Source organism: Gadus morhua, chromosome 11 (genome assembly GCF_902167405.1).
Source record: "Gadus morhua chromosome 11, gadMor3.0, whole genome shotgun sequence".
Classification (NCBI taxonomy): domain Eukaryota; kingdom Metazoa; phylum Chordata; class Actinopteri; order Gadiformes; family Gadidae; genus Gadus; species Gadus morhua.
This window is the reverse complement of record NC_044058.1, coordinates 16,831,908-16,857,400: the sequence shown is the minus strand read 5'-3', so window position 1 is coordinate 16,857,400 and position 25,493 is coordinate 16,831,908. Positions and strand designations below refer to the sequence as shown.

General features: G+C 47.3%; 2 protein-coding genes across 3 annotated transcripts in view; one reads left to right on the top strand and one right to left on the bottom strand.

The window, feature by feature from the left end:
• Positions 1-1,521: 1,521 nt before the first annotated feature.
• On the bottom strand, positions 1,522-5,249 carry LOC115553750 (prostaglandin reductase 3). The gene is made up of 2 exons (XM_030370253.1): positions 4,960-5,249; positions 1,522-2,675 (listed from the first exon to the last, which is right to left on the bottom strand). The coding sequence occupies exons 1-2, from the start codon at positions 5,247-5,249 to the stop codon at positions 1,745-1,747; spliced, it is 1,221 nt and encodes a 406-aa protein (XP_030226113.1). The 3' UTR covers positions 1,522-1,744.
• The window catches only part of LOC115553749 (teashirt homolog 1), a 37,034-nt gene continuing 16,175 nt past the window's right edge, over positions 4,635-25,493 (top strand). The window contains exons 1-2 of one of the 2 annotated variants that reach the window (XM_030370252.1): positions 4,635-4,703; positions 6,821-7,507. In XM_030370252.1, the coding sequence (XP_030226112.1) occupies positions 7,468-7,507 (40 nt within the window). In that variant the 5' untranslated portion in view covers positions 4,635-4,703; positions 6,821-7,467. Of the gene's footprint in view, positions 4,704-5,522; positions 6,666-6,820; positions 7,508-25,493 lie in introns of those variants that run through there. The other variant, XM_030370251.1, reaches the window with a different exon arrangement.

The window sequence follows — 25,493 nt, the reverse complement described above, 5'->3', positions numbered from 1 at the left end:
GACCCAGAGTTCTCTTTAAATGAGCACACTGGAAGCAAAAACGTAATTGAAAATAAAAAGAGAGAGAGTGAGACAGAAGGAGACCATATCTCCCATCGCCGTTTGGATTCAATGTAGTGTAAAAGAAAAAGTGAAAGGGCTCTTTTTGCTTGGTTATGTTTTTGATGTCCTGTGCGGTCTGGCACTGAGTCGGCAGCTATGCATGCTGGGGTCGCAGCCGTGACATATTTCACACTGGGCTATTTTCTGAGTGGCCACCTGGACGAGGAAAGAGCTTGTTCACAGCACTGCAATGCCACGGCCCTTCTACCTCGCGTTGGGAACAGGCGTTTGCTTTTTATTGAAAAGCGCATGTACGTATGACTTTTAGGCGTTAAAACCTGATTATCTTGATTGTGCCTGTCCCCACCTTTGTGTGAAAGCAGGTTGACCATTCCTTCGCCCTGTGCTTTGTATCCATCTTTTTTGTATTACTTTTATTTTAACAATGCTTTTGTGTAAAGGCCACTTATTCTCAGAGCAGTATAAACAATGCTATTATGTATCGGGGAAATTACCCACAATCATATGATTAACAAGAATTTGAAAAAAAATCCCATTTTACTTCCATTTCCATGAATAAATTAAACATGAGTGAACATAGAAATAAAAAAAAGGTGTCAATCGGTGTTCCAAAATACATTAAGTACAACACTGCTTCCCCCTTGTTGTGGAGAAAACTTAATGGTATTTTCAAATCCAAGTTCTAGTAAAGCTGAACTAATGTTTGTTTTTTATTATGTGCAGCTTGGGGCATGTGAATGGGAAGATTGATTATGTGAATGCAGTTTCTGTCAGCTACAAGCAGGCAATAAAATACCAAGCACACCTCGCGCTGCTTTCTCATCTGACAAGCAAAGACCAGTGTTAAGCCCTATTAGAAAAAAACAAAAATAACAATGGAGTCTATCATAAAATATGTATGGGTAGATAAAGTGCAGAATGTGCTAAAGCAAATATATGATCTCCTATACAGTAGAGTTATTAACACTATAGCTGAACCCCTCTTTTACGGAATAATTTTAGAACAGAACACGCATTCCAAAATTAAGCGTGCCAGGTCTCAGCGAATGTGAAAATGGGTAAATAAACATCTCACAGGTACAGGTGTGTGTGTGTGTGTGTGTGTGTGTGTGTGTGTGTGTGTGTGTGTGTGTGTGTGTGTGTGTGTGTGTGTGTGTGTGTGTGTGTGTGTGTGTGTGTGTGCACTTTGGAGGTATAGTGGGGATGAATAATAAAAGAGCATTTTTAAATGCCCTTATTACTGTATATGCCCTGCATTATACAGTATATGTCTGTAATAATTGCAACGTGTCCAATGTTTTATAATCCCTACATATGCAATAGAGACATGTGAATCCACTGTTTAATTTAACAAAACAAATACTAGTTTGCTCCGTAGATTTTCTATAGAATACATACACATTCTACGTAAGCTGTGCGGACAGGCCAGATAAATAAGCATTTACTTCACGACGACAATTCAAAATATCATTAACTTTATTGAATTTATACAAATAATCATCAAAAAAAATAAATTATCTGTTTATCTTTCAGGAATTACAGTGCAATCAACATCCAAGCTTTTTATGTCCTCAAAGATGATAGAATATTAATTTATGACTTCAGAGCTTCACACTGGGCTGGGTGCAGTGGGAGCCCCGCTAACGCGCCGCTTATCATTATCGCTCGCCAGGGTGGAGCATCACAACTTACTGCTGGCGAACGGGGCCGGGGCCACCTCCACCACGATCTTCCCCAGGTTCTTCCCGGCGTACAAGTGATCCACCGCCCTGAAGACGGACTCCAGGCCCACGAACCTCCCCTCCTGCGCCTGGTCTCCGCAGTCCACCTCGCACACCAGCGTCCCCTGTGCCACCATCTGCATCATGCTGCCCAGGGCCTCCTGGTAGTCGCGGAGGAAGTGGGGCAGGAAGAAGCCGCGCACGCTGGCCGACTTCTGCAGCAGCTTGATGGGCAGGGTGCCCCCCTTCACCGTGGCCACGCCCGACGCCGACTGGTACCCCGAGATGAACCCGATCACGATCAGCCGGCCCCCGGTGGCCAGCGAGTTGACGGCCAGGTCAAAGACGCCGCCGCCCACCGACTCGTACACCACGTCCACCCCTTTGGGGTACTCCTGCCGCAGCACCTGGCCCAGGTCCTCAGCCGCGTAGTTCACCGCCCGGTCACAGCCGATGCTCTTCAGGAAGCCCGCCTTCTCGTCCGTGGAGCAGGTCCCGACCACGTGGCAGCCCGCCCGCTTGGCGAACTGCACCGCGAACTGCCCCGTCCCGCCAGCGGCGGCGGTGACCAGCACCGTCTCGCCCTCCGTCAGCTCCCCCAGGCGCTTCAGGGCAATGTAGGCCGTGGCCCCGCTCACTAGCAGGGTGAGGAACTCTGGCTTCGCCGAGGGCACGGCCATGGCTTTCTTGGCCGGCACCACGGTGTACTCGGCGAAGGCGCCGTCGCTGAAGTAGGCCACCGTCTCCCCGATGGTGTGGCGGGCGCTGGCGCTGAGACCCAGGCCCACCACCTCGCCCACCCCCTCGAAGCCACAGTCGAAGGGGGGCTTCAGCGAGGGGTCGTAGCGCCCGGCCGAGTAGTTGATGTCCGAGGCGTTGATTCCTACGAAACTAGAAGCATAGAGAACGGGGAACGGTGGGTAAAGATGAGATTCAAAAGCACAGCACACTGCCGTATTGCCCTCTTTCATGCGCTTAGGAAAAGATTTAAGTGCAAATACCCTCATTTCCACAGTATGTGAAGGTCACAATTAGGGCTTCCAGCTCTGTGCAGATCTGCGACCACCAAAGTACAAACAATATGGTTTGCTTTGGCCATGACTCCTCTCTCTCTTGAAGAGCGTACAAAAATAAATAAAGAACGAAAATCCAACCCTGACAGGCAAAGGCCTGTTTTATAAAACACATTGCATGATGTCATGATTAATTGTCCTCAGAGAGACAAAGAATAAAATGCAGTAAAGGAAAAAAAAAGACAGTTGGTCGCAGCCTCAAAATGAAGACAGTGGGTTTAAGTAGCTAACCTGAACAAGCCAAATATAGGAGAAAGGTAATATAAAAATAGTGTTTTATGGAACCGCACCGTTTAACTGTGTCATCGGTGCTTATGTCCCATGATGGTAGACCCCATAACTAAAAATGTTAAATTATAATAATGTAGGATTGTTTGATTAAAAAGGAAAAAAAGGCAAACACTTAATGTACTGCCTCTTCATTTAGATTCCAACTGCACTGTAAACTGGACAGTTGTAATACGCAAAATATCCTACCAGGTATAATTACTGTGTTATTATACTGTAATTGTATACTACCAAGTTGTAATAGTATGCAATTGGATAACAAAAAAAGCTTCTGTACATTAAAACACAAGGGCAGTTATAACAACTTTTAACATATTGCTGTTTCAGAATGTTGCACTAGAATGATACACACACACACACACACACACACACACACACACACACACACACACACACACACACACACACACACACACACACACACACACACACACACACACACACACACACACACACACACACACTTCCTCATAGACTACATAGACCTATTGACTTCCAACGATTGTGTGAAAAGGTTAGGATCGTGGCTGAATAAAACGTGATTTGTTTTACATTTTGATCCGGAAGATAAAAACGGCAGTGAAACGTTGGATGACAACGTCACTTTGCATTTTGCTTACACAGCCTTTGCATGCGTCTTGAAATAAAAAAGCATGTTCTCTGTGATAAAAGGTGGATCAACACATAATTGACGGGGAACACCAGACAATTACGTTATCTTTCCAAAGTATGTGGTGATTTCACTGTCGACATAACGAGAGTAGCCTACTTCATATTTATTCATAGAAAATATGACAATGCAAGTTAAATTCCATTTCGCATTCATTTTTATTGTTCTGTGTATTTGAGCGTGTGAGTTTTGTTTAGCCTAAATCTGACTGTGTGCATTTTATCAGATGTATGCCTAGATACAAAAGGTTTTTGACAAGTTACACTAACCAACGTAGCCTGATAACTAATAAGTAACGTCTCGTCTACTGGAGATGGGAAAGCGTCACTAAACACAAGCAGCCAGTGAAGGTCCAAATGTCTGAGACTGTCATCCGATTGTAAACGAATAGGTTTAGGGGTCAAAAGTAGTTTAACTGCCTTAGGCGAGAGAGGCGAGTGTAATTGTTCATTTTAAGTGGGCATATTTCCCCACATTTAACAATCTGCAATGTCCGAGATACGTAAAGGAGTAACTTAAAGGGCATGTACAACAAGGACGATTGATTGTAGGGTTGTAATGTAAAAAAAAAAGATATTAGTTTTTAGCTTTGTCTTATAATGAGGGTGTTAGCCCACCGGAGACACACATTGAATGGTGTACCCAAGCCATTTAGAATTGCATAAATTCTGCATACCCCCTCCCCCCCACTAGTCAGTATGTTTGCAGGTCGGTGACGTCACGGCGACATGACAGAGCCAAGATGGATTGATGGACAAATGGAGGGGCGGAACTTGAAATACAGTAGGCTACAGCTATCCCTCACCTAATTTTTAACCCCCCCCCCCCCCCGGTCTTTTGCCGATCGCAGACGTGCTGTCATAAAAATGTCGGACGACAAGACCACCGGTAAGTGAAGCCTTCCTCACTTCTGAGCGATATCGCGTGTGGTTAATAGAGAACAAGCCTATAGCTGTGATCACACACACACACACACACACACACACACACACACACACACACACACACACACACACACACACACACACACACACACACACACACACACACACACACACACACACACACACACACACACACACACACACACAACGACGTGTTGTCATATCGCCTCGATTCCCAACCGTCTTCCAAAAAAACTTACCGATTTCGAACCAGCAAATCCCCATCGCCTGGCGTCGGGACTGGAACTGTGTTCAGACAGACGGCCTCTTTGAAATGTTGACTTAGCCTCGTCACGGTCAGCTTTTGCATAGAGCTGGGTATCGAGGATCCTTTAAAATCCATGAAGTGTGTGGAGTATGACAGATCTATAATGGACCGTCGCGGAACAACGTGAACTCCAGAAAGTAAGTCGGAGACCGATCTGCGCCCCCCACCGATCACACCGAACGCCCTCCTACAGCTTGTTCTCAGCAGGGACGACACGGACATTGCACCAAAGAGTAACAAAACAACTGTGACAAAGTTCACGGACACTTGGTCCTACGTGTTTTTTCTTCTCTTCCGACGAGCCCAGCCGACGTAATGCCATAAGCTTGCACTAGGTTTTATTTAGCAGCATAACGGCTTGACTAGGCCACGTACGACATGAATAGCCTATAGCCCTTCTTTATAATATATATACATACCCCGCGACGGTGCAATTGCAACGCTATGCTACGATGCAAAACCAATATAAATACAGAGCCAGGAATAGAAAATTGAGCATTAAAAAGGTTGCACGGTGCAGCCTTGCAGCAGACTCGACTTGACAATCTCGGGAGTCCCTCCCCTTCCCGGACACGACACTCACTCACTTCCTAGTAAGGTGAAACAAATCAATCTTCGCCTTTGCAATCCTCGACAAAAACATGATCTGAAGCACGTAGCCTACTTCTAAAAACAAATGGATAAATAACCTCCAGTTATGGTCACGCTTTATTTTCGCGTTTGCATGTGCATGTGCAGCAGCAGCGCTGTTGCCAAAACACGACCGTGCTGCCACACTACACCTGCAGTTCTCCCGGAGCTGCACACCAAAATAGTGGACTAACCGCTCCTGTCTGCCGGGGGAAATAGTATAACATGTGTTTCCCTACAAACGGTACAAGCGATTTGCAGTCTTGTTCTATTTCATTCATTATTTCCTCTTTTTACGCGATGAATGACCAGCGATGGTCCTACTGTGAATTATAACCCTGGATCGCTACTTGTAGGAGCTGCGATTGTTTTCGGGTATGAACACCACCACAACCAACACCACCACCAGCAAGTTGGCCATAAGTTGATTTATCGATGTTTGCAACAACAAACATAAAACAATTTAAAGGCGCTCTGCCTTGTTCGGTTCCTCCTTTGTCAGTCGTTGATTTTTTTTAAAGCAGGGGGGAAAAACAAGACAATTAAAAAGATTGACAGGTAGGCTCTACTGTCAGAGTGACGCTCATAGGAGAGGGGAGGAGTAAAACTGGAGCAGGAAAAGCCACTCGATGCGTCTGTCTATCAGTTGAGACTGCCTGAAACGCTTCTGCATACACACGCACACATACATACACAACCACACATACACTCACACACTGCGCTTCATTCTTTTTCTCGGGAGCAGACAAGACCCCGGCACTGGCTCGCTCCCTGGAGTTTACAGAAAGAGCGAGAGAGAGAGGGAGGAAATTAGTTCATGTCGATCTCCTCGCGAAGAAGGTGGATGCCTTGTGGTGGATGTCCTGTTTGTTTCTGTTTTAGTAGCGGGCGCTGCTACCTCCACCACATCCAACCAAAACCCCGCATCTGACTAGATGAGATGAGCGACGGCCGGTGAAAATACACATATTTTTTTTTGCGTGTCTCTGAAGAAAAATAATAATAAACGTAAGTAGATTTGTAGCCGTCCGACCACAGCGGTCGGAGGAAGGAAAAGTATCCAGTGACGGCGAGGCTTGATCCGGCCGAGGTGGCGTGGTGACGGACTGACATTAACCATCTCATGCCTGTCTTATCCCCCCCACCCCTTTCTCTCGTTTCAGATCTGTGGCAAAGGAGGAAGGAAACACCGGCAAGGGAATAAATATCAAAGGTGTTCGCTCACAAGGGACTTATTGTTGGGTTGTCGTCCGACTTTTTTATTTATTGGGTGGCGAAGGCAACAAAGTAGCCCCCCTACACCGTGAGATAGTGACCCCCCCCATCTCACCCCCCCCCCCCCCCCCCCCACTCCGCCTCCCTGGTGGCAGCAGGGGAGTGACTCAAACTTGGCTGCGAGGTCTGCTTCTTCTCTGCCATGAAAGAGATGGTGAAGGAAGATGATCTTTGATGGACATGTCACGAGCTGGCAGAATTCTCGCCTATTTTTAACATAGAAACTTATTTTCTTTTCTTCTCCTCACGTGTCGCCTCTACTCGCTCTCAGTAGGCCTGCTACATTTCAAGAAGGACAATAGTAACCAGCGCTGTTACAACGTAACAGCTTCAGGTGTGGACTTTTGTGTGGATGCTGAAATCCCACTGTTGGTTAGGTGTGCAGATCAACCAGCCCGTCCCTCTCGGGTTTTGAAGAGACGACACAGACAGCACTCGCTCCGAGATCAAGACGCGGGATGATTTTTTTCTACTGACAGACTTTCTTGTTGTTGTAATTCCTGCATGAGAAGTACCGTGGGAACCGACGGTCACTATGCCGAGGAGAAAGCAGCAAGAGCCGCGTCGATCAGCAGGTACAGCCCGGTTGCACGCCTTGTTTCTTCCCCAATCCCCATTCCCTCTCATTTGCTCTGTTTGCTCAATCCTTTCTAAATTATTATTGTGAATGATTTGTGAATGGGCACACAAATAATATAAATATTAGGTTTGTACTTTTTCCATGCCCACTTTTTAAATTATAAACACGTTATAATCTACAATAACACAATAACAATGCAACATATCCATATACGCAAATATAGTGCAACAAGCAAGCCTGTGTTTGAGAATTGGACCACATGATTTTTATATTATTTGAATACTAAGCAAAACTTGAGTAAAGGCACAGAGGGCATGTGTCTCACCACAGTAATATTTTATGATTTACCCTAGAAAGTTCTGAGACTGGTTAAGTACAACGAAACGTGTGTTCTGGGGGATAAAAGCCTACTTTTGAGGTTCAGGAGTGTGTAATGATGGATAATTGAGTCAGAAAGAGGGTAGAGAAAACTGGCGAGAGCCGGTTTTTCTTTCTTTCTGTTTTATTAGAGGATTGCCAGCCTTGATTTGATGCGTGATTGATCGCCTGTCACGTGGCAGTCTTTGATCTATTCATCCCGATAAACATCAATAAATCTCTCTATGGAGACGCGCATGCCTCTGACAGATTTCGCCATTCAACACACAACCCCCCTATGTTTTCAATAAGAAGTCCCCCCCCCCATAAAAGTTTCTCAAACTATGGGTAAATCCCGGATCTCCTCGTATTGTTGTGCGAAAATTGCCTTTCGGCTGGGCTATAAAAAAAACAAGAAACAGTTGTTATACTGTCTACTTACAGTCCACAATTGTTATATTTAAAAACATCGATTACATTTATTTATTTAAGAAATTGTAAACGTTGTAATAACTTTCAAATTCCGCACACATGCGCCCTGCTTAGAACAACATCCACACCTGCTCTGTTTCCAATATTTACCTTTAGAGAAGCTGATGGATAACGGGTAATGGCAAAATGGGGTAATTAAGAACTGGGGTTATTAACTTCAGGTGATTAGGAATTTCTTGACTTCCTTTTTCCTAGACCTTGACAAATGCAAGTGTGTGTGTGTGTGTGTGTGTGTGTGTGTGTGTGTGTGTGTGTGTGTGTGTGTGTGTGTGTGTGTGTGTGTGTGTGTGTGAGAGAGTTTGTGTGTAGGGAAGGGGGGTCTTCAGCTATTGCTAATGAGGCCAAGCCTTTGAAGTTGGGGCATTAACAACTGCAGTGAACAAAAGACAGTTGTAGAATTTTAAAGAGAAAATTTCTTTTTCCCCCCCTCCTCGTCTGAAATATGAGGTGCAAATGCAGGGCCTTGGTGTGGGGAGAGACTTTGAACTCTGCAGGTTTATCATTAGGAGCCGAAGGGAACCCAGCCACGGGGAGCTGTGTGTGGGATGACTGGGAAGAGTGTTCAAAACCAGTTTTGTATCTCCCTCCCTCTCTCTCCTTCTCTGTCTCTCTATCTCTCTCTATCTCGTTGGTTGTGTTGCTCTGCTAGTACCACAGCAGGCGCACATGATCCCGGTACACGCACACTGTGAAGAAAGGCTTATTGCTCAGATAGCTCTCTCTCTCTCTCTCTCTCTCTCTCTCTCTCTCTCTCTCTCTCTCTCTCTCTCTCTCTCTCTCTCTCTCTCTCTCTCTCTCCTTCTTGCCATCTTTCTCAAATTTTCTTCCTCCATTTGGCTATCACCTCCTGTTCAGTCGGTAACGCACACTTCATAACGATAATGAAGGCGAAACGTGATGGGCGGGTGAGGTAAAATCTATCTGTACACCCAGCCTCATGCACAGATGTAAGCTAGGGCGAAAACATGACCCCCTCTCCCCACACGCACAAACCAAACACATCACATACCCATCCCCTCCAACCAACAGATCAAACTACCACCACCATACTCTGTGACTGTAACACACAAATGCGCACAAATGCACACACACAATCTGAATTGCGCGGGGGTATACGATGTGCTGGACGGCGGGGGGGGGTTGTGTCGGCCATTCAGGACTCGGCAGCTAGAAGGTCTTCTACTCGCCCACCAACAGCTGGTCAACGGTCAGCGTATTAACCACCTATAACACACACACACCTACGCAGAATACCGCCTGCTGGTCTAGAGGGAGCCGTTAGTGACCTGTGGGATGCTCCCCGGCCCGCGTTGGGATCGCATCCCGGGAGGAAGGGTTTAGGCCGAAACATAGGGCTGCCCTTTTTGTAAATGTGTCGTGTTTCTTTTTTTTTATTTTCCCCGCGTCTTGTATTATTTTTAGTGGTAATGAAATCCAACATGGACCATCATCCCCCGTTCAATGGAGGGAACGACACACACACACACACACACACACACACACACACACACACACACACACACACACACACACACACACACACACACACACACACACACACACACACACACACACACACACACACACACACACAGGGATTTAAGAGTGGACAGGTGATAATCCCAAAATTGCTGCAATCTACTTGAGTTTCATGCATACGTTTCTTTTCATGTATTAAATGGATTACACATATGTGTAAATGAAGTAACATTTTATCTTTCTAACTAACTACAATAATTATATCTGTAATTATAGAAGACTAAAACATGACATTCATAAGATTCAGCAAAAATGAGACAATTTAATAGAATTGACCTTTATTTTGCTTAAATATTTGAATATAAAAATACAAGCAAAAAGTGTTTTTGTGTGTGTGTGTGTGTGTGTCTGTGTGTGTGTGTTTGCGTGTGTGTGTGTGTGAAATATTTTTCTGCCTCCATCGTAGTGTGTGATCCCAGATGAATGTCTCTGTGTGTTATTAGACTGTTACTGCTAGACTCCTAGCCCTGTGACATTTCAGTTGTGTTGAAATAGACCAAGGGGCAGGAAGCAGAACACACACACACACACACACACACACACACACACACACACACACACACACACACACACACACACACACACACACACACACACACACACACACACACACACACACACACACGAAATGTAACAAAGGAAGGCAAATGTGTCTTTCATTCGGAGGCGCCCTGTGTCATCGCAAAGTCTCTTTGCTTGGTTCTTCTTCTTGGGGAAAGACGGTGGTTAATTATCAGAGGGATAGAGAGAGAGAGAAAAAAGAGTTAGCGGAGAGGAGGAGGAGGAGGAGGAAAAGGAGGCGGGGTAAAGGTAAAGTTTCTTCCCGTCGGCTTCATTAGAGAGTGGCCTAATTATCCACGGGGCTGATGGATTTGTGACAGGGCCCTAACGATTAATGCTGACAAATCCAGTAAGGTGTCAGGGCCGCGGCCGCCTTGATGTAATCAAGTTGATATTATTCAGTCCCCATAGCCCCCTAGTGCAGCAACCAACTCAATTTGCCTGCGCAGGTGACAAATGGACTTTGCTACCTGACTAATCATGTTGGGGGGGGGGGGAGGGGGAGACAATGCCGGTTAATGACCTTGCCGGAGCCCCCCCCCCCCCCCCCCCCCCCCAGCTTCGCTCGCCCCCCCCCCCCCCCCCCCCCCCCCCCCCCCCCCTGGTCTTAACTACTGTAACTAAGGCGAGACCTACGGGCAGGAGCATCTCTTCTTTAATCCCCGATAGCTCATCCCCGCTGGAATATAATTACCGCCGCTTGTGTTTTCATTTGTCCTATGAACCTGCAACGATGAGGCGAGTTTGTCTAGTTTTTACTAGTAATATTGTTATAATTGATATGATTTTTTTATCCAAACGTTGAACTTTTTTTTTGTGTTTCTAATAAATAAACGTTGGAGATTATATCGGCGATTAAAAAAATCAGTGTGTACGGGTGTCCATTGGTGCCACAGAGGTTCTCCTCATGTATGCTGACATAGAATCACGCTGCCATGAGATTAATGGTTTAGCATGGCCCCCGGGCTTGGCTAACATTACACAGCGACCTCTTTGCTTTTTACTCGACGATGCCGTTACATGATATTCCTGCCCCCCTTTTCAAATAATCAAAAAGCTAGGATTTATACACACACACACGACACACGTCACACACACACACACACACACACACACACACACACACACACACACACACACACACACACACACACACACACACACACACACACACACACACACACACACACACCTCTTTGTCGACATGATATAGGCCTATCAAGCACAGTTTGTATTCAAGGTATTTTTTGCTCACTTCCTTAGCTGCATGACTACCTCTATTCCATTAATTAAAAATCTCCCCTTTTGAGATTAAAAGGGCTGAAAGTTTAGCAATTCCAGCGTATTGTTCAAGGGTTGGTTAGTTTAGTGTGTGTGGGTGTGTTTCTGTAAAACACAGTTGTATTCCTCGAATAAATAACTATACTATGTGTGCTGGTGTAACTGCACTTTATTAGGGCTTGCTATTAAATCCATGCCTGGCTTTTAGTACACGGTGGCCCACGCTCTATCCTCCGCAGGAGCATAAAAAAAACAAATTCATGACCGTGCACTTTTCCCCCCGCTCAGTATTAGTCTATCCACTGTTCTCCTCGGTCTATGAATCTGCTGGAGAGGTGTAAAAAAAACCAATAACTTGTGTATGTTGGTTTTCTCAGATTTTAAGTTTTTAGATTTTCTTCTATGATGTGTGTTCTTTGCCTTTTTTCCCTTCTTCTTGCTTCCCTTCTCGTGGCGTTAGAGGTTACGCTAATTGGAACGTTTGCGTCGTTAGCAGGTGGGATCGATCGCCGCCATCGATAGCTACTATAGCCCAGTTTCTTTTGGATGCCATATTGTAAATGTAGGGGTTCAATTTACATGTCAGAATTTATTCAGTCAAAGGTCACACGCTATCTCTTTGATGCCATGGGTCAAAACAACCTGCTTTGTGTTTGCATACATTCACGTACATTGTTTTGTGTGTGTGTGTGTGTGTGTGTGTGTAGGGTTATCCACTCCATTTATTTTGTACAAATATAGATAGATTATTTTAAATATAGAAATGGATGTATGTGTGTCAGTGCAGCTGTGTTTGCTGCGTGTCTGATCTAAGACAGGAAAGTTACTGTTACAGTTACTCAAAGTATTATTAGATGTACAGTATGTTCGAGTGTGTGTGCTTATTTGAATATTTTCACATAACAGTGTGTATGCCTCTCTTTGTCTCACTCTCAATCAAATTCTCTCTGCCCATCGGGGATGTAGAAAGACACACACGCACGTCGCACGCACGCACGCACGCACGCACGCACACACACACACACACACACACACACACACACACACACACACACACACACACACACACACACACACACACACACACACACACACACACTCAACAGCCATGAATACAGAAAACACATATAAGCGCACACATTAGCACATTGGCGCACACGCCTCCATTTTGTGCTAAAGCGCCAAAAGCATATCTCTGTAGTAGGTCAAAACCGGTAGTTAAGCACAATGGCAAGTTATCATTAAAAGCAGTGTCTACTTTCAGTGGCCTGCCTGCAGCACCTAGAAACGAGAGCAAGTCATGGGTTAGGGAAAGAAATAGTTATGGATGGAGACCAGTTCTTCTGTATGTATCGACAAGCGCGGTAGTCTCTACTTTCATATCTGTTTTTTCACTTCTACGGTTCTCCCCGGCATGACAGAATATTTTGGGTATTTTTATTTATTTCATTTGATCCTTCCGTTGTTTTTGCATCTGGAATTAACCGCGAATAAAATGTCAAAGGAACAAAAAAAAAAAGAAGCTGCACAGTTGCCGTTATCGGCTATAATTTAACGCACACGGTAATTACTATGTGATAGCCGTGTTGTGCTGAGTAATTACATTTTGTCAAGGCACTTCAGTGGGGGATGTAAGGCTTAACAGCTCATTAATGTAAAATTGTTGATAGGTTTTTTTCTTTCTCTTTTTTTTTTATTCGGCATGTAATTTTGAGATCTGAGGAGATGAGAGAGAGGATGCGTTAGACTAGAGAGATCGAGTCTCGAAACATTTACGCAGGAAAAAATGGAGATCTCTAATTTTCTTAAGTGTTGCACATGCTGTGTGTGAGTGTGTGTGTGTGTGTGTGTGTGTGTGTGTTTAAGAAAAAAATATTTTCTCTTGATCAGTGGCGTGCCTGCTCCTTAGAGGGCTAGGCGGGGGGGCGTTGGATAGGGATCCACCCACGCCGACGTTTAACACATTCCCTGTATCAATAAAAGATTACCAATTACAGAGTATTTTGTTTTATAAGATTTAGAATTCCTCTGTGTGTGTGTGTGTGTGTGTGTGTGTGTGTGTGTGTGTGTGTGTGTGTGTGTGTGTGTGTGTGTGTGTGTGCGTGTGTGTGTGTGTGTGTGTGTGTGTGTTTTTGTGTGGGGCTACGTGTGTGTTTGTGTGTGTGTAGTGGGCCATGTTGCTTACCCACTCGTTACATCAGATGGCGTGGGGACAGGAGGCGAGAGGAGACGGAGAGATGGGGCTTTGAAGCTGACAAACAAACAAACGAGGAGTGTGTTGGGATGCAGGGAGTGGGGGGTGCATAAGGGGGGAGCTGAGCCCCTTACCCTTCTACTCTGGGACAACCCCCGACCCCAGCTCCTCCTCCACCTCCTCATCCATCTCCTCTGGTCTTTTCTCACTCCATCACTCCTCGCTTATCCCTGTTCTTCCATGTGCCTCTCGGTCCTTCTCCCTCGGCCCCCTGTCCGTCTTACTCCCTCTGTCTCCTGTTCATTCTCACTCCCTCTGTCCCGTTTTCAGCCTCACTCTCTATGTCCCCTGGCCTCCCTCTCTCTGTCCCATGGACACACTCTCTCTGTGCCCTGTCCGTCTCACTCCCTCGGTCCCCTGTCCGTCTCACTCTCTCTGTCCGCTGTCCGTCTCACTCCCTCGGTCCCCTGTCCTTCTCAATCTCTCTGTTCCCTGTTCGTCTCACTCCCTCTGTCTCCTGTTCAGCCTCACTCTCTCTGTCTGTCTTTACCTAAAATATAACATTTCACTTCAAAAATTTAGTCGGGCAATTATGTTTATTCATTTATTTTGGTTGTCTTTTTTTACGCTTGGTTTTTTACTTTTATTTCGGTACATTCCATGCATGGGTTTAAGACTGAAATAGGCAATTCTAAGAAAATGTGCCTTTTATTTTTCGTATTATTTCATCTGGTTCTTCTCATCAGGTATGTTTGAGGAAGAGAACGAGAGGAAAATGAGGGAGAGAGAATGGGGAAGCAAGAAAAATAGGTTTCGCATGAATGTGTGTGTGTGTGTGTGTGTGTGTGTGTGTGTGTGTGTGTGTGTGTGTGTGTGTGTGTTGGGCATCTGTGTCCAGTCCAGCGGCAGCAACAGGGGTTGGTAGTAGGGTGGTTTTAAGGCATTTAGGATGGGTATTAGAGAGGACAGATGAACGAGGCGATGGACAAATTCTCCCATCGGAACAGCTGTGACTCCCGCCATTATCCTGACAGGTGTCAATTAAGAATTACTGCCTGGTGGCGCGGTGGGGTGTACCCTCCGCCTGAATCTAGCCCCCACAACACCCCACCCCCCCGCCGCCTCCTCGCCCAGCTGTCTGTGTTTGAGAGAAATAACACTTTACTCTTGTCAGTAGTCTTAACCCCCCCATTGTCCCCCCCCTAAACACCGGCAACAGCGCCCCCCAGGTCAATAGTGTATGGCCTCGAGATCTCGTCTTCATTTGTGTGTGTGTGCGTGTGTATGTGTGAGGGTTAGGAGCTAGCGATTAGCAACACAAAAGTTAGCTCCGAGTCCCAATTGCCCATTTACTCAAGTTTATCTCACACCCAAAATTGTGTTCCCAGATGTTTATACAGTGTTCCGAACCGCAAATATTTATATCCACATCATTCCTGTGTTTGCGTTGGCGGTCTTTAGAATGGAAACGGTTTAGCCCAGAAAAGCAGAGACTTTGGGCTAGGCGGAGGCTAATCGTTTGAGCCAAGCCCAGCTGCCGTAAGCCCACTGCTCTGGCTTTGGGCTAATTGAGGGCCCACCAGTATTCCTCATCGCAAAGTGGGGAGACGAGGTCATTGAGTGAGAAAATCAACAGTTGCCACCGTTGAACCATGAAGACTTGCTTCCTCTGAACCGCTCTGGCTAGATAACAATTGCAATCTTCTGGATTTACATTTTTGGCCGCTGTATTTAGAGGATAAACAAGAGGGAAGAAGAAGGATTGATTTGTCGATTGTGAGGTCAGCGATTTAATGGTGTTCTTTAATTTTCTAAATCTTTGTAGGTTTTAAGTCAGACAAACATCCACGTTATGTCCGCGGTAATCCAGCATTATATTAAGAAACAGTGGAGCTTCTATATCTCACATGTCTATAATATATTCATATTTGCACATAACATTTTTGGCAAACCCAGTTTGCCATTTGGACCGATTTGCGCAATTACTTGGGAGTTTTCGTTTTTGGAAATAATTTGCCACTGAAAATAAGGCACGAAAGATAACATCAGTGTTATGTTAGTTTATCTCTGTTGGTTTTTCTCATTTTTTTTCTCTTTTTACTTAACTCTATTTGCATACCTCATTGCATTAAATAAAGAAAACCCAGGAATGAATTTCTGTTAGTTCAGTCTTTTTCTTTTTATCTCTGCCTCACACACACACACACACACACACACACACACACACACACACACACACACACACACACACACACACACACACACACACACACACACACACACACACACACACACACACACACACAGATTTCTTCTGTTCTTTGCTCATTCTATACTCCCCCTCTGTTGTGTCGCTGCTCTGGGACGAGACCACTTGGTTTATCAAACCTGAGAATATTCCCTTCCCATGCAAATGCAGACACACACACACACACACACACACACACGCACACGCACACACACAAATTTGTGTAATCAGAGGCAAACCGGCAGCTTAAGCAAAAGGGTAGCGCTCTCGTTTCGGGAGATGGATGGGGGGTGGGGGGGGGGGGGGGGGGGGGGGGGGGGGGGGGGGATGTGAACAGTATACGGCTGACTTAAAACCATGTTTTTACACTGCGGGTCCCCGGCCGCGAATGCAGTGCTATTGATCCCCCTGCTCGCACTGCGTGTTTACCCGTCTGCTTCGGCTGCCTTTTTAATTTTTCACCATCATCTCATCATCCAAGACTTCACACACACACACACACACACACACACACACACACACACACACACGCATACACACACACACACACACACACACACACACACACACACACACACACACACACACACGCATACACAAACACACACACACAGTGAGAGAGAGAGAGAGAGAGAGCGGGAGGGTGCAGAGGAGGAGGAGGAGGAGGAGGAGGAGGAGGAGGACAATGAATGTTCGGCCCACCTCCTACCGGCCCCTCTCTGCTCTTAAAGGGGCAGGTTAGATGGATGATAGCAATTTGAGATTTTGTTTGTGCGTGTGATCATGGAGATTGTTTTGGGGTATTACCGCCGTCCAACACTTCCAAGTGATTAATTGAAGCGGATGGCGCGAGGGTGTCGGTGCCTGCCCACCCCTCCTCCCCCAACCCCCCCAATCCCCCACCCAGCGACACCCCACCCCACCCCACCCGAGGTGGCTGCTGACCCCCGCACTAAACCAGCGCTATGCGCGTTCTCTCTCTCCACATAGCATTAGTGTTGCTAACTCATGCACACACTGGCCCGCTTGTTGTATTATTATTATTCCGTCATTTCCCCCAGCACTACCTAAACACACACACAAAAAACACATGCGCGCGCACACACACAAACGTGCGCACGCACACACACACACACACCACCACTTCCTCCTCGCTGATTAAAGGTAGGGGGGGGGGGGGGGGGGCTGGGTGGGGGATTTGAGGGGCGGCACAACGCAAATAAAAAACGTCCACAATGCACTGCCCTGTAAAGGCGGCAGAAACACGTCAGCCGCCGGAATGTTACCCTGGGTGTTAGCATTAGCATCAACCGGCGTGTGTGTGTGTGTGTGTGTGTGCTTGTTGTTTGTCGTGTAACTTGGTACACGCACTGGGTTAAATTGCGTACGGATGCTCAAGTTGTGTATGTCTTTTGAGGTTAAAGTTTTATCGCAGGTGGGTGTTAAGGAGTCAGCTTGTTAACAGGTTGTTTTTGTGGTTTTGTGTGTGTGTGTGTGTGTGTTGAGTCACTGCCCCGCCCCAACATCTTCCTCCACCCACCCAGCGTCTTCCAGACAGTGGACGTGGTGACGACCTGTCCGTCCTCACCGTGACCGCTCAGCCTCCCTGCTGCTCATCCATCAGCGCTAGCGATGCCCCCAACCACCCCCTACCTCAACCACCCCCTACCTCAACCACCCCCTACCTCAACCACCCCCTACATCAACCACCCCCTACCTCAACCACCCCCTACCTCAACCACCCCCTACCTCAACCACCCCCTAACTCAACCACCCCCTACCTCAACCACCCCCTACCTCAACCACCCCCTACCTCAACCACCCCCTACCTCAACCACCCCCTACCTCAACCACCCCCTACCTCAACCACCCCCTACCTCAACCACCCCCTACATCGCTACCACCACCACTGCTCCCGCCAAAACAACAACAAAAATCACCATGACTATCACCACCACCACCACCACCACCACCACCACTACCACCACCACCACAACCAGTACCACAATTACAACCAGTGCCTGAGTTTGCATGTGACGGGGTCGCTAGCCGGTCACAACCCTGAAGTCACCCTCCCCCGTCCACCCCTGACCCACTCTACCCCATTGTCAAATTCCTCTCTCTCTCTCTCTCTCTCTCTCTCTCTCTCTCTCTCTCTCTCTCTCTCTCTCTCTCTCTCTCTCTCTCTCTCTCTCTCTCTTTCTCTCTTTCCCCTTCCCTCTTTCTCTCTCTCTGTTGCGCAAGCTTTAATTATTCACTCTCCATTTAAAACTCCTCTTCCTTCTTTATCTGTCCGTCCGTCTCTCTGTCGGCTCTCTGAAGACCATCTCTGTGTTCGGTTAACTTTAGCATGCTAAAGTAGCCGCGGTCCCCATAGCAACGCATGGCTAACTCAACGTCGTATGCATGAGACCTGGCTCTGGCTCTGGATCGTTAGTCTGTGAATGCGCCTCCCCCCCCCCCCCCCCCCCCCTCCCGGCTGAACGGTTCTGCTTTTGTGTTGCCCTCGGCGACCGATTTGACCAATCGGCTCACCTGGTTCCTCGGTTCACAGACGCACCTGTAACCAACACGCTACATTTCCCTCACCTTACCGCCGCCTCCCAGCTGAGGTCTATCCCCACAGGGCTGATAAAAGCTCAGCCGTCGAGCGAGAGAGCAATAGGGCAAGACAGCGAGAGAGTGAGGGAGTACAGAGTAGTAGGAGTTAAAAAAAGACACTCTGGGTGGAGGGGGAAGGGGGGGATGGGCAGCCCAGTGAGAAAGAGAACCAGGATGGGATGAAAGGGCGAGGGAAAAGAGAGAGGGCAAGTCCTTATGTTGGTCGCACATGAGAGAAAAGAAAGGAGGGGGCTTGGGGGGGAGAACGACGAGTGAAAGAGAGAGAGAACACCGCGTTAAAGAGAGACAGGGAGGGGGAGAGAGATTCCTCTGGTTCACAGTTTTCTTCCCTGTGTGGGCGGCATTGTGCAGTCGCAGGGTCAATGGGACACCGTGATAGGCTAATCTGCTGGGGAGGGGAGGGCAAAGAACTCCCCGCGGGAGAGCTGTTGGCTGGACCGGGTATCTCTCGAAAAGTACCACACAAATATTGTATAACAGATAGTTATTCACACCCTTTGGTCTCTATATTTTTTTGTGTGGAGATTGATCTTTTGTGTCTGAATAAATTGTGGTTTGTCTATGTGTGTGTGTGTGTGTGTATGTGTGTGTGTTTAGTAGCAGAATGGTGTACACATTATGCTCTTCTGACTGTGACTTGAAGTAGCTTTTGTTCCTTCCACTTCCTGTGACCATAAACACACATACGCGCGCGCGCGTGTGTTTGTACGTGTGCAGCATTCGTGTGTTTGAACACGCTTGTGTGTGTGTGTGTGTGTGACGTTGCCAGGTCTGCGTATACTTATCCCCCTCATCAGACACATTGATGACAGATGAACCAAGGGGAGACGAGGCAGCCATCCTGCCCGCCGTCCAGAATCCACGGCTAAAAGTTCATGCTTTTTTTGTTTACCTCAGCCCTCGTCTCCGTCCCATAAATCTTCCCTTTCGCTTGAGCTGTCCCACATATTTTCCGACGGTTGGATCCTTCGCCAACCCCTTCGTCCGGGTAGCGTCTGCGTCGTCACACACACCCCCACGTGCCCGGGCAGAGTGTGCAGCATCGGGCAGCCACATCCTGGCCGCATGCGGACACGTCTTTAGCTCCAGGGGTGGGGCGTCTGAGGGGGACAAGGTGGTGGAGGAGGAGGACGAGGACGAGGAGGAGGAGGAGGACAAGGATGAGGAGGTGGAGGCTGGGAGGGTGGCAGAGAATGAAAGGGGGAAGGGGGGAGAGGGGGGGGGGGGGGGGGGGGGTTACAGAGGGGAGGTGGGGCCTTACTGGACCAGATGAAACCTAAATCCTCAGAGAGAGAGAGAGAGAGAGAGAGAGAGAGAGAGAGAGAGAGAGAGAGAGAGAGAGAGAGAGGGGGAGGGGGGAGGGGGAGGGGGAGGGACGGAGGGAGAGAGAGAGTGGGAAAGAGGGAGAGAGAAAGAAAGAGAAAGAGGGAGAGAGAGAGAAAGAGAAAGAGGGAGAGAGAGAGAAAGAGAAAGAGGGAGAGAGATAAAAAGAGGGAGACTTGGGAGAAAGAACGAAAGAGAGAGGGAGGAAAAAAGTTGATTTCCTTCTTCAGCAGAGCCATACATCACAGGGCCTCCCAGCTGCAGTGTCACCGGCTGACAGAATGACATGTGTCATTTATCAAAGGGGCCAGGCGGGGGCCTTGGGAGGAACGTGCACCACAAAGCCTGAGAGAGTTCATTCCAGCGCGCGGCCCTCCCCTTCCCCCCCCCCTCAACCCCTCCTCCCCCTCCCCGTCAGCCGCTCTCCTCCCATCTCCTCTCCACTCCTCTCACTCAGCTCCTCATTTTCCTCACTCTGGCTCTCAACTGCCTCCTCCTTTCCTCCCCCCCCCCCTCCCACCCTCCCCCCGACCCGACCCCGTCCCCCCTCCCTCCCCCGCTTCTCTGCCTTCCCAATGTCTACTCACTTCCCCCGGTGCCAGAGAAGGCCTGCTCGCATGTAGAGAGAGTAGAGCTGCTCCTTCACGCATGGAGACACCGCGCGCTCTACAGTGTGTTTACGTGTGCGTGTGTGTCGCCCTAACCCACTCCCCAAGGGGTCAGAGGTCATCCGTGTTGTGTTTTTAGGAGGCTCGCTGTTATGTTGTCTTGGATGTTTTTGTTTGCCGCTGCCAGCGTTATAGCGTTTAAGTGGCTGTGAGTGAACTTCTCCAACCATCTCTCGCTCTCTCTCTCTCTTGCTCGCTCCCTATCCCTTCTTTGCTCAATCTCTCTCTCCGTTTCCCTCCCTCTCTCTCTCTCTCTCTCTCTCTCTCTCTCTCTCTCTCTCTCTCTCTCTCTCTCTCTCTCTCTCTCTCTCTCTCTCTCTCGTCCCGCCCACACACTTAAGAGTTTGAGGTAGGTGGTGAATGGCAGCAGTCGTGAAGACGGGGGGTAGCTATGGTAACCACGCTGCTGCTCACGTTTTTCTCATGACTTTTCACCGTCTTCCATCTTCCGCGCTCGAGTCCCTCGCCACCGTAAGCCCCCCCCATGCTTCGAACACCTCCCAGCACAATAAGCGCAGATACCAACAGTGTTGCGGCTTGTCTGTGAGTCACACACACAGCGTAGCTCCACTGGCAGCCCGGATACTCCCATCCACTGGCATTGCCGCCCACCGCACGGGTTACAAACTCACCTGATGTACAGAAGCCATGCTTGATGACGTAGAGTACGCCTGGGCCGTGGTGCCCGAGTCTCTTTTTCGAACGGGGAAGGGAGCTATAGGTTAGAGTCCGGCAACCACTCTCCTTTCCCTCAACAGTCCTCAGTCCTCGGCTTGTCAGATGTTTTGTCTAGATGATGCACAGCCCATCTCCTTGTTTGCCCCAAGGTCAGTCCTCGTAGAGGGAGGAGAATGTGAACATCCGGCTCTGTAACGTGACATTCAACAAGACTCAAATGTGTTTTTCTCCTTCTCTCTTTTGAATCATTGCTTTGACACTATCGTGTCTTGATTAAGGCTTTGCTGTTTTTTCTTCATTATTTTTTCTCTTATCCCAGAGTCAATGTAGAATCTTTCTTTTTCTCAGTTTGAGATAATGCTCCGGTTTAAGCATTAATTTAATCAATCACTCCTACTTTCTAACCCCAATTTATTTTTGCCCTTTTTTTATTTAAGAATCGCTGTTGTGTACCACCTACATCCTTCTCCACAATTTGAGCTTTCATTAAATCTGCAAATGCAATAAGATGCAGGTTGATTTCAGACCTTTTGTACTGTGATTCATTGTGGAGGGGCTGAGTGGGCGTTGGCTTTTCTTGCTAAGCTGTGGCTGTTGCCAAATTTCAGTGTTTAGTCAATTAAAGCCCCAATGATGCCAGATCATATGGTCTCCCTTTATTCCACACATAAAACAATGCAATTCTTTCCATTTTATGAAACCGTAAACAATTTATGAATGTTAAGGTAGCATGCGTCAACAGGAACCTGCTATGAACAACACATTCATTTCCAAAAACATGTTTCCAGCATGATTTTATTTTTGCTCTCCTTAGTTCTGCAGTATAAACGCTACCAAAGGTTTGCTTAGCAAACATGTTGTGGTTGCTTGGATGAAAGAGACACATGTTAGATGAGCTCTGTCGCTAACGTTAGCTTCCAATACCAACTGTGCATGTGTCAGCTAACTATTAAATAGCAGCCTCTGCTAATACTCTGTTAAAAAGGTTAAATGATATTGGTAACTTGATGTAACTTGAGCAGAGGAGCTGAACCACAAGAGCACAAAAGAGTTACGAGTATCGAATCATAAAATCGTGTTTCCAGTTGTCCTTTTTTTTTTTTTTTTACATTTGTTAACCCAAAGCGAGCAACACAGTCTTTTGGCTGGTGTTACAATGACTTCAGATTCTTTGTGTTTGTTTGTGTTGATGTCTTCGGCTGCCAGAGCCAGATTAGAAACCCCCTTCTTCAAACCTTTTTCTTTTTCCCTTTGCTTTGTCTAAAGAGGTGTGGCACATTCTCACTGTGGTGTCATCAAGGGACAACCTCCCCGAGCAGGTCACACACAGTTCACTCGCTCACTCAGGAAGTTTTGCCCTAAATCCCTCCCCCCTTCCTGCTTTTATCATCCGACTCCCACACGCACACACACACATCGCACAACAACGCTCTCTCTCTCTGTCTCTGCGTCTCCCGGTTACATATTCATACATTCATACACTTTCAATACATCTTTTATACATCGAGGGCATGAAAATTATCTCCTTAGCGTTCTTCTCTACATTGTTCCATTTTAAGGCCTCTTCTTTATCTGTACCTTCCTCCATGGCCTGATGTAAGCCGGCAGACATCACTCCTCCCCCAACCCCCACCACACGCCCGTCTCTCTCTCTCTCTCTCTCTCTCTCTCTCTCTCTCCCTCTCTCTCACCCAACTCACCCACCCACACACCTCGACCCCTGTAGCCAGTCCCCCGGGGGCACCTCCACCGCCCCCTACCCACCATTCCTCCATCCCCCCCCCCCCTCCCCAGCCACCTTCAGATCACCCAAAATGGATGTGTCTTTGAAGGCTGAGATTGATTGTGGATATCAGAGTTATGGCGCCATTCATCACAGTCTATTATATAGGAGAGAGGGACAGGAAGTAGATGTCCCCTCCCCTCCCCCTCAAAGACCCTGCTGCCTTGGGTCCCGAGGGACAGCATGGACAAAGCTTTACAAAAAGAAAGGAAAAGTAGTGAGTAAATATGTTTCAATGATTGTGTATATGGTCTGCACAGCGAATGGCGTTTCATTTGTGTGTGTGCAAGCAGAGCGCATCTTCCTCTGTCTGAATTGTGTTAAGACAGATATGCGTGTGTGTGTGTTTGTGTGTAAGGGTGTCTGTGTGTGAGTGCGTCCGTCCCCATGCTTTGATGCATTTATTGATTGCCAACAACGGCTGTCCTCCATCAAGTTTTTATTTATTTTGCTATTTTTACTTTTTGAACTCATCGGACATTTGATTCACAGCTTCATTAGGATGCCCGTGCTGTCCTTTATTTTTGCTACTCCCTTTCCCCCTGCAACCACCGCCAGGTTACTCTGGGATACACACACACACACACACACACACACACACACACACACACACACACACACACACACACACACACACACACACACACACACACACACACACACACACACATACACCGGCTTTCTGTGGGGAAGCGAGCCGTGAATAAACTCAAGGACTCTGCTTCCAAACACTTTGTGTGGTGGTGGACGTTTGGCTATCTGTCATCATGGTAAATAATCTCTCGCCGTTCACCAAGACGCCTCACTTCCTGCTCCCCCCCCCCCCCCCCCCCCCCCCCCGCCCCCCCAATAGGCCGTTTGTGTGTGTATGTGTGTGTGTGTGCGTTCCCCTCTTTTTTTGGCTATTTCCCGGGTGCTCCTTAGTCCCCCACCGACACAGCTTGTTTGAAACGAACCCCTCATTGTGTCTGTGTGTGTGTGTGTGTGTGTGTGTTTTCTTTTATGAGCCTTTTCTGAAATAGATGGATGCACTTCAAATGAACCAGAGGAGACGTTGTTTAATGCCTCCACAAGATGTGTGTAAGTGTTGTTCTGTTTAGTATCTCTGATGGTCTTGGTAGGACTGTACAGACCGAGGAGCTGTCTCGATTTAGATTTTGCAGCTCCACTTTTTCCTTTTGACATTTCTCTTTTTCCCCGGCTGTGGTTTACCTGAGATGACTCCGCAAGAAACCAACCTCAAATTGTTATTCTTTTATTTTTTGAGTCACCTCTCTCCCTCTCTCCCTCCATCCTCTCTCCCCCTCATCATCCCCGCTCTCTCTCTCTCTCTCCCTTCCTCCGCCTGCTCCGAAATCAGTCATTACCAGGAGTCAAGTCATGCAGATATAAAAAAAGCAAACAGTGTAAAAAAAGCACAAAATATAAGCTAATAATAAAGGAGGAAATAATCGCACTTTTGCGCTGCTGCTGCTTTTGTCGCTGGCGCCGCGTGATGGAAATGGGTCTAAATATGCGATTAGAACCTTCCAGTGACTGATGCTATTAGTGCAGATATGCCGTAGACTTCTGCTATCTCCCCATGAAGGATTAGCGTGATTTGTCCCTCTGCAGGGCTGGATGTGGGCATCCCAGGCACTCTAAGTTGACAGCGTCTGTCTCTGCTTAGTTCTCCCAGACAGTTTGTGTGACAGTTGATGCCAGGCGAGGGCTTAGAAAGTGTGTGTGTGTGTGTTTGTGTATGAGGCAGGTGGTCTGCATGTCAAGTATGTGTGTATGTGTGTGTATGTCTGTCTGTCAGTACTTGCTCAAGGGAGGGATAGCTAATAAAGCGATAGGCGAGCCTGTTTGAACATGATTGTCCATGAATGACTTTCTTTTTAGAAAAAAAAACAAAAACGCTCAGGTTCTTTTTGTGTTGACAATCGGAGAAATGGAACAATTTTAAGCCCTTCCTTTATAAAGACTTCCTTTTTAAACACTAGCTCATCTTTACACACCTTGCTTTCCTATAATTAACGTGTTTCCACTTTGGACCGTCCAGGGCAACAGTTTTCTACCCGGCCTTACGGGAAAACTACTCAAACGACAAGAATTGAACCGTGAAAATGAACATGAAACATAAAACAACGAAAGAAGGATAATACATATATTCATTCACCGGCATCCTCTCTCACCCCCTCCGCTACGCTAAACCAAACATCCCTGTGCCCACTCGCTTCTTCTTTGCCCACG